This window comes from Anas platyrhynchos, chromosome 3, assembly GCF_047663525.1.
Source record: "Anas platyrhynchos isolate ZD024472 breed Pekin duck chromosome 3, IASCAAS_PekinDuck_T2T, whole genome shotgun sequence".
In the NCBI taxonomy this organism is placed as follows: domain Eukaryota; kingdom Metazoa; phylum Chordata; class Aves; order Anseriformes; family Anatidae; genus Anas; species Anas platyrhynchos.
Window position 1 is genome coordinate 78,275,532 of NC_092589.1, and position 9,110 is coordinate 78,284,641.

Here is a 9,110-nt window from a genome sequence, read left to right on the forward strand (position 1 = left end):
ATCTAAAGCCGAAGAATTTAAGACTGAAGGCTTGCAAAATGAGGCTATGATACTTAGTAAACTAATAACAAAGGAAGAGGAAAACAGTTCCATCAAGCTTATGAATGATTTAGAAAAAGTGAAATGTGAATGCTGTCTCTGCTTCTTTATTTTATTACCCCTTAATTATTGTAATTCACACACAGTGGGTTTAAAGCTGATTTCCTTTTTTTCCAACACCAAATACGGTTGAACTGTAGAACTAGTGGAGGGGCCATAAATATACATGAGTTCAGAAAAGTAGTAGTAGCATTCATGAAAGGTAGCTTCAGAAATCTCTAAATCAATAGTTTGTCAGTTAAGAGTATCTACCAGTGAACAGCTACTTTAAAAATCTGTTGTTGCATCTATTTTTGTTGGTTTTGCTATAAGCATTATTGGTCCTGCCAAAGACAAGATACTAGACTGGACGGCTTTGTGGGGTGAAATTCAGTTCAAGACAGAGCTGTGTAGATTGATTTATCTACCAATAGATGTCTACAGTCATGTTGGATGACCTTGATGAGCAATGTAGCCCACTTTAGACATCTAGACTAGATTCTCTTGCCCAGAGTAACCTGCCTGGCTGCCAGCTGTTTGAGTAAGACATGGATCTCCTGTCCGCCCTGTGGCCTGTCTGCCAGCTGTGTGTGGACATCCTTCATGGTCTAAGGAATCCAAGGTGGCACCAGGCACTTCACAGGCAACTGAGTCATACCCCAGTCAACTGAATTGTGTGCTGCATTAACTATACTGACTAGATTTCCATCAACTGCAGTGGATCCAGGCTTATGAATGTGTTTTTCTTTATTATATATTTATTTATTTCTGACTGAATCCAGTGCTTGACCTGACCCAATGTGAAACTTAATAGTTCAGTCACTGGGATCATGTTTTTAGTGTGTTTTCTGTTACAGGTATCCTATACATATCCTATATACAGGAAAGACTGATAGTACTTGAATTGCTCTTGCATGCTTCTGGGTATAATACTCAATCCAGAGTCCTAAAAGCCTTGCTGATTTATTTATAATGGGAATAGCCCATAATAGTGTGCACTGTGCCAGTCGTTGGAGTCACCAGAACATGAACGGTTGATGATGAATCAAGGACATGAGTGTAGCATACAATTTTGCTTGTGGCCAAAGCCTAGCATCTAGATCCTAGATCTTGTGGGTTTGGATACTTTTGGTCAGCTTCTGTAGTTAGGAACTGCTCTTGAAGTTGCAACATCTCTCCTAAGGAGAAAGTAGTGGACTTGAGCAGCTGAGTTAAGAAAATGTAACAGGCTTTTTAAAAGCAAAACAAAAACAAACAAACAAATGAAACAAACAAACAAAAAACTTGCAAAGACAGGCTCTGAGAAGTTTTTAATTTGAAATCTAATTGGAAAAAAAATCTAGTGTAACACAGTGTTAATTTATTTTTTTTTTTCATGATGTAGTATTAGCAGCCTTAAAAAAAAAAAAAAAAAAGATATTAACTTTTCTATTTGTTTTCTTTCTTTTCTGTTTTCAAACAGGGACAAGGATGGTAAGCCCTGCATCTTTAAGAAAATTGCTGGAATCTTGTAAAGATCTTTCTTTACTTGATGTGTCCTTCTGTTCACAGATTGATAATAGAGTTGTCCTAGAACTGAATGCCAACTTTCCTAACGTGTTCATAAAAAAGAGTTTCACCCAGTGACTCACTACATATGCTGCTATGGAATACGTTTGACAGTTATTTCCTGTGAATTTGTGCTGACTTTTTTAAGAAGAGTATAAATTCCCTATGAAATAGTGGAGAGTATTAAATATCTGCACAAATGGGTAAAATACATTTAAGTATATTATGCATTTCTTAGAGTTGATATTGTACCTAATAATTGTTTATCCTGTTAATTTATGGCATTGCATGTTTTTAAATACTTGCCATATGTGTGGTTTTAATGACAAGAAAATGAAAAACATCTTAAATATCCCTTTATAGGGCGTTATAGACAGTAGACTGTGTTAATATCTAGATAAAAGAAAATGTTGAATATTTAGCGGTAAGAAAAATATGGGTGCTTCCTTTTATGTGTATATATATGTACGTGTGTGTATGTATATATAAATGTTTACAGGTATACATACGCACATACTGTAGCATTTTAGTTTGTTCTGCAGCATAAGATCTTATGATCAGGCCTAGAATTTTTTTTATTTGAAAAACTGCTTAAGCTTCTGTAAGAATGGATTGAAGAGACACTTTGTCTTCTTCCTTTTTTTGGCAATGAACTGTATCTGATACATTTTTCTCCCTTCCTCCATCTGAAATAGATGTAGTGATGTTTTACAGTCCAGCCTAAGCGACACAACAGATAAAAGCAAGAACCTTCCACCTGAACTTATAGCAGAAACGAGAGAGAAAATTGCGAGCTGCTTCTTGGTATTGGATATAAAGTTTGAGCCAGGTACTTAGTGTCATAACTGATGGTGTGTAGAAAACTCCACAGCAATTTTCTTTTCAAATTTCTGTCATGGTGAAGACTGTTGGTTTGTGATACATCTGTTTATCATGTCAAGTACCATTTTAAAAAATATATTAATACTTGAGATAATGTATTAGCAACTGTCTCTTGCGCTGAAATCAAATCTGCTATCAAGTATAAAAACAAGCATCTTTGTTCAGTAAAACAGCAATGAAAATACAGTGGTTTTGAAACAAGGGCAAATGTGATTTAGTGACTTACTAATATAAGGTATTGTATTTGTTTTGTTTGTTTGTTTTCCAAGAGGTGATAGCTCCAAGTACTGTTGCACTCTCTCTTTAATGCTGTTTAGCTGCTGAAGAAGGAAAACTGTGTTGATGGACAAATCATAAAGATTTTTTTGTACTTTTTGTACTTACTTGGATGAAGCTTTTCTCTTTCTTCTTTAATACCATGGCTAGAGTATGTTGCTATGTACAGAGAGAGTTTAGTGTTTTACCTTTTCTAGCAATTGTTGATGAATATGGACCATGACATGCAGCCTGTCATTTGATATTGGCTCCACCATTACTGTCACGATGGCACTTATTACCTACTGGAAGAAGAGGGAAAATATTTTGTCTGGCAGAAATGCGTTATTGCACTGAAGATCCCTGGCAAAGAATACTTCAATTTACGTGGTAAAAACCCATCCACTAGTAGAGGACTGCTACGAAATGTTACAGATTTGACAATCTCTGACTCCTGAATGAACACTATGAACTCTTTGTGCAGGTGCCAATACTATATAAACCATGTCATGAAACAGCTACAAAACATCTATCTGATTTTATAAGAAGAGCTTTTTCTTCTGATTTTTTTTTTCATTTTACAGAGTCTTTTGGGAATTCCAAATCTGAAGATGGACATACACAGTTGGCTTTCTGATTTTATTTTTTTCCTCTATACAGATGGCACTAGGGGATTTCCAGATATATTATGCCATTCCATTTTTATTAAACTGGACGTTATTAGAGATCTTTAAATTCAGATATTTTTTCCCCCACTGACATATGTCAGCTTTGGCATGATTCTATGTTGAGACTTCATTTGTTTCCATCAGGTTTGGATTGATTTATTTTTCTGGGAACTTAACTTTTGATGTTTTTTTTATCTACAAGTAATATTTTTCATTGTAACTGAATATTAAGCATTATTAAGCATTGTAGGAAAACACAGGTTCAGATAACAGGAGTTTACAAAGAACAGTATTTTAAAACAAATGTTTTTGTTGAGAAATTTTACTTCTCAGGGTGCATCTGTTTTATCTCCTTTTTTCTTAGAGATCTTCCTTGTTTTCCAATGTAAATAGAATGGGATGTGGATGAAGTTATATCCGTTGTGCCTTCATACTGGTAAACTAGGTAAATAGTAGAGTGTCCCTACTATTCAGCATCAGTGAATCAAGTTAAGTGTTTTTGTAATCATGTATGTGTAAAGAATTTTGTTCTCTGTTGCTTTTTAGGTAGTATAAAGGAGGTTTAAATTGACATTTTGTTCATACTATTTTTTTCTTTATGTTGTGTCTTCTTTTTGAAGTTGGTTTTGTCAGAAATGTTCTATTTTATCTTGAAAGATAAATTGAAGTCTGTTCTTTATTTGGACCATTTAAAACTTAGCTATTGATAATGTAATAAAGTCATATAGTTGAGAAATAATTGGGGAATACTTTCATCTGTACTTGTACACCTTAACCTTCAATCAGTGAGTTAAAAGCTCTTTTAGCTATGGCTTTATACTGGCAAAAAGTCTTCCAGCAAAGTGAGGAAAGACCAGATTTTACATTTCTGATATTTCTAATAAAAGAAAAAATAGTTTTAGACCTTCCTTATATGTCACAATGAAGCAAGAATAGGTCACTGTATTTTTAGTTATTTTATACTTATATGTACATATATATCATTTATACATATATGTATGTATATACATGTTGTGTGTGTGTATATATACTCTATGTATAAATCTCAAAGGTTTTCATGTATCAGTTACTTTTGTGAAGTAATCATAATAGCAAAGGTGTTTTGTAGCAGTTGTGTTTTTAAAACATTGTTTTACTGTACACAGAAACTGAGTCCCTCTCCATCTGTGCAACAGGAAAACCCTGGCCATTAGGTACCCGGTATTTCCTGTCTTGCTTTGCCACAGTGCCTTTTGTTTGTCTGCACATGGAAGATATTACAGGGTATGGTGGAGTGCGAATGCGAAGTCCGATAACTACTGTGGAGACTCTCCATGTGAAGCTGTCATATAGAGGGAAACTTGTTCTAGTTTCACTTAATCCAAAATGAATGATGCCAAATCAGTCAGAGGAGTTTAATTATTTTGGAATTGGGTCATCTTCTCCAACAGTCGACCATCCCTCTGTCACATTATCTAAATCCTGCTTTTAAGGATATTCCATTTTTCTTATCTTGTCCTTTGATCTCATCTATCTTTCTGAAGCATGGTAAAATGTGCTTTGGTGAATGTTGAAAAATAAAAATAAAAAATTGCTAAAATGCCTGGGGAAAAAAAAGTGTCTTGTTCTGAAGTTCTCCTGTTCTTCAACTTAAGGGGGATTTCTGTACTATATATATGAAGTTGGCATGGGCTGTCTCATCGGGAGATACGGCATTCATTATTCTGGTCATTTAAAAAGTTAATACAAAAATTTTAGCAGTTAGAATCTTCCTAACTCTTAAAGGATTTAATACAATATTGTACATAATCCAGAACTGTCTGACTAGTCTAGATATCTCTCTGGATATGGATGGGCTTCTTTTGTTTAAATTATGCACTCAATTAAGTACATTACTGAGCTTGACTTTAGAAGAACAGTTCACATAGGAGTTTGAACCTTATGATACCCATGTACTTAGATATCCAAAATTCAGACAAAAGAAAAAACCAAACAAACAACAACAAACATTCTATTTGTTGCCTGATCATTTCCTTACGGCTATCATGCCAACTTTTCCAAATGTAAGATGTCCAGCAATCATGGTACACTGAGTGGAATTCATCTCGCTGAGTGCTGGCTGTCTGAGAGACGTTTGGTTTATGGGAGGAATCTGGGCACCTCAAGAGAGCTATTAATCTTCTTCTAAGATAGATATTTAAGGAAAGTAGAATGAGTGATTTTCTGGAGAGCCCCAGTGGAGACTGCAGAAGCTGTGATTTTAGCTCAGGTTAGATACTTTTCTTTGGAATACCAAACGGAGATTAATTCCATCCAGTGTTGTACTCCCTGCCTTGGAATAGTGAAAAACAAGACTGGAACAACATCCATCCCCGAATGTCAAAACCTTCTAAAATCTATACAGAAAGAAATAAATCAGATGTTGACAACTTAAAAAGTATTTTCTTTTTTAATTCCAGGATTTGCTTCTGCCCCAAGTCCCTTGCCAATGCCTGTAGTGTCTTTTTTTTATTTTTTTATTTTTATTAAATTGAAATGCATCTCCTTTCTCTATTTTAAAATTTCATGTACCTAACTGGCTATATGTATAATTCTATGAATGCATGGAATTAAGTGGAAAACAGAATTAATGTATTGCATTTATTTCGATAATCTTTCATACTGCTATAATTAAACCTATGACTACTTTAACTGTTCTCCTGTCATCAGCAATGACACCCACTGTGCATTTGAAAAAATTGTGTGTTTGGTCCTGGTTCTTACTGTGTGTACTTATTGCATCTTATGGGATATATTTCCCATATTGCATCTGCAGGACTACTAAATTTACAAAAACTAGATAAAATGTAGCATTTTATTATATGGAGCTTGGGGGTGGCTTTATGTATTGATTTACATGTTCATTATTACTCTCTTGCAATGATTCCGTAAGTTGTAGCTTTTGATATTACTAAGCAAAAGATTCCTGGTTTAATGCATTTGTACATGCTATGTTAGACATGGTCAACATTTTTCCAAAATAAAAGTTTCACTGCTTTCACTGAAATGTTAATTTCTGTCATTTCAGATTTCTTACTTGGCAATGAAGTCCAAGAAGGGCTTTTAATTAAATACTACCACACATGGGACAAGCTGTGATAGCTGACATCAGGAGGGATTGAGTCATAAGTCTTGTGTGTGAAGGGCCTTATGATCTTCAAAGAAGGGCCTTGGCAAGATGTGGCTCTTTTTAAGAAGATTCAGCCTCAGTAGTAGCAGACAGTGGTGGTATTTATCTTTTTAGCTAATGGATAAAGTATTATTTTTGTTTGATTTGTGTAGCTCTAGTTTGATTTAAGAATGATGTCTGTCATAAAACATCCTAAGTTGGAGAGGATCCTGTGTGAGGAATGAAGTTTTTCTCTTGCGTGTTTTGTTCGGTTTTTAGAAAAACAAGCAAATAGTGCAAATATTAAAAAACAAACAAACAAAACCACCACACTTTTCCTCAGATACTAAAGAAATGCCAAATGCCAAGAAAGTTGAGAAAAAGAAGCAAATGGGACTTTTGAAGCAGTTGGTATGGAAATCTGTGGAAACGTGACCAGACCTATTTATGGACAATGAAGAAGGTGCATTCATTGTTCTAGATCAGCAGTTACCTTTCCCAGGAATTTAGTTTCCTTTAAAATTTCACATACTTACATTTCTAGGTCAAGATTCATCATTAAGACACTGATATTACTGTTTTGTATACATGCTTGTGCAGTAGTGCCTACTGTCTACCTAGCTACCTAAAAATATTCACCTAGCACTGCCCAACTGCATTTTTTCCTAAAAATGAATAAATAAATGTATGTGTGCACACAGATGTATGCAAGATTTAGTTTACTTTTTTGCAGTTTGTCCTTTCTGAGGACATGAACTGTACTTTTGAAGTAAAAATAAAGATAAAAAGAAGACTCTGGGGAAGAGAAGGCTTGTGTGATAGGAGAATCTGATAGAGGGGAATAAGTCAAGGGAGCTAGGCTCTTTCCAGGGGTTCTCAGTGCCAAGACAAGAGGCAGTGGGCACGAACTGACATGCAGGAGGTTCTGTTGAAGCATCAGGAACTACTTTGCCGTGCAGTTGACTGAGCGCTGGCACAAAGCAGTTGAGGAGTCTCCCTCTTCAAAGATCTTGAGATTCCTGGCCCTGGGCAAGTAAATAGCCCTGCTTGAGCAGGGGTTCAGGGGTTGCACCTGGTGGCCTCCAGAGGTCCATTCCTACCTCAGCCCCTCAGTGACTTTGTCATCTGAGACTTGCACTATGGTTGTTCTGTTTCTGTCAGTGTACTGATTGGTGAAAGTGGTGGAAGGGGGGGGAAAGGAAGAAATCACAGAATCATAGACTCATTTAGGTTGGAAAAGGCCTCTAAAGTAATCTAGTCCAACCTTTAATCTAGCACTGCAAAGTCTACCATTAAACTGTGTCACTAAGCACTACATCTACACGTTTTCTGAAGACCTCCAGGGATGGTGATTCAACCACTTCCCTGGGCGGCAGGGCAGTACTTTCCTGGGCAGTACTGTGATCTAGTGTTTCACACCCCTTTCAGTGAAGATTTTTTTCCTAATATCCAGACTAAGTGCAACCCTGGTGCAACTCAAGATCGCTTCCTCTTATCCCTCGGTGCTTGGGAGAAGAGCCCAATCCTAACCTTGCTACAGGCTACGGCCTCCTTTCATGTAGTTGTAGAGAACAATAAGGCTCCCCCTACCCCCAGCCTACTTTTCTCCAGGTTAAACAACCCCAGCTCCCTCAGCTGCTCTTTGTAAGACTCGTTCTCTAGATCCTTCACCAGCTTTGTTGCCCGTCTTTGGACACACTCCAGCACCTCAACGTCCTTCTTGTTACAAGGGCCGAAAACTGAAAGCAGTACTCACGGCGTGGCCTCACCAGAGCTGAGTACAGGGGGACAATCACTTCCCTAGTCCTGCTGGCCACACAAGTGTCTTAAAAAATATGTAATGTCACAAGTAGGCACAAGAATCTCGTTCTTTTGCCTTTTTTTTTTTTTTTTTTAAGAGAAGTGCTATTTTTGTTTACATTAGTGGGAAAATGTAACTAAAAATTTTGGTGGCATTTTCAATGTACAGTTCTGTAACGTACAAACCACACCCAAGTATTTTATTATTAGTATTACTATAGTATTTATTAGTATTATAGTATATTATCTATTAGTATTATTCTGACTCTGAAGTCTGGAAGGTACACCAAGGACTAAGATAAATGCCTCTGTTGTGGGGTACTGACAAAATTTAGTTTCTAAACAGAAGCTAGCCTATAATACTTTAGGAACTTTGGTTTGTGTCTTCTTATTTTTAGTATTTATTTACATAGATCTTAGGATAAATTTGGCTTACTGTACTTTGGGTGCCATTTTTTTCCTGCTTACTCTGTTGGAAACTGAGTGTGGTGGTTAAATATTCATAGTGTCAAAACGTGAAAATTTGAATTCAGATGAAAAAGAGGACGGTTTATGAAACACTGAACTGTCAGAATATTTCAGGGAGATACTGAGTATAATGTGATGAACTTAACATCCCTTGCGTGGTTATTTATTGTTGTACCGTGGTGAAGAGCTGTTGGCTAAGGACAGTTTTACTGTCAGTCCGGTCATCTGCTCACTCTCAGGAGACGGGTTCCCTCTACTGAACGTTGGTCTGTTCAGACTTACTT

The 9,110-nt window shown here is 36.3% G+C and overlaps 1 protein-coding gene across 6 annotated transcripts in view; it reads left to right on the forward strand.

Annotated features, from left to right (window-relative positions):
- FBXL4 (F-box and leucine rich repeat protein 4) overlaps positions 1 to 6,462 on the forward strand; it is a 55,857-nt gene extending 49,395 nt beyond the window's left edge. For 3 of the 6 annotated variants that reach the window (XM_072036172.1, XM_038176515.2, XM_072036171.1), the window contains one exon: positions 1,541 to 6,462. In XM_072036172.1, coding sequence (XP_071892273.1) covers positions 1,541 to 1,704 — 164 coding nt within the window. In that variant the 3' untranslated portion in view covers positions 1,705 to 6,462. The remainder of the gene's footprint in view (positions 1 to 1,540) is intronic. The other 3 variants (XR_011808458.1, XR_011808459.1, XM_072036173.1) reach the window with 3 other exon arrangements.
- Positions 6,463 to 9,110: the final 2,648 nt, after the last annotated feature.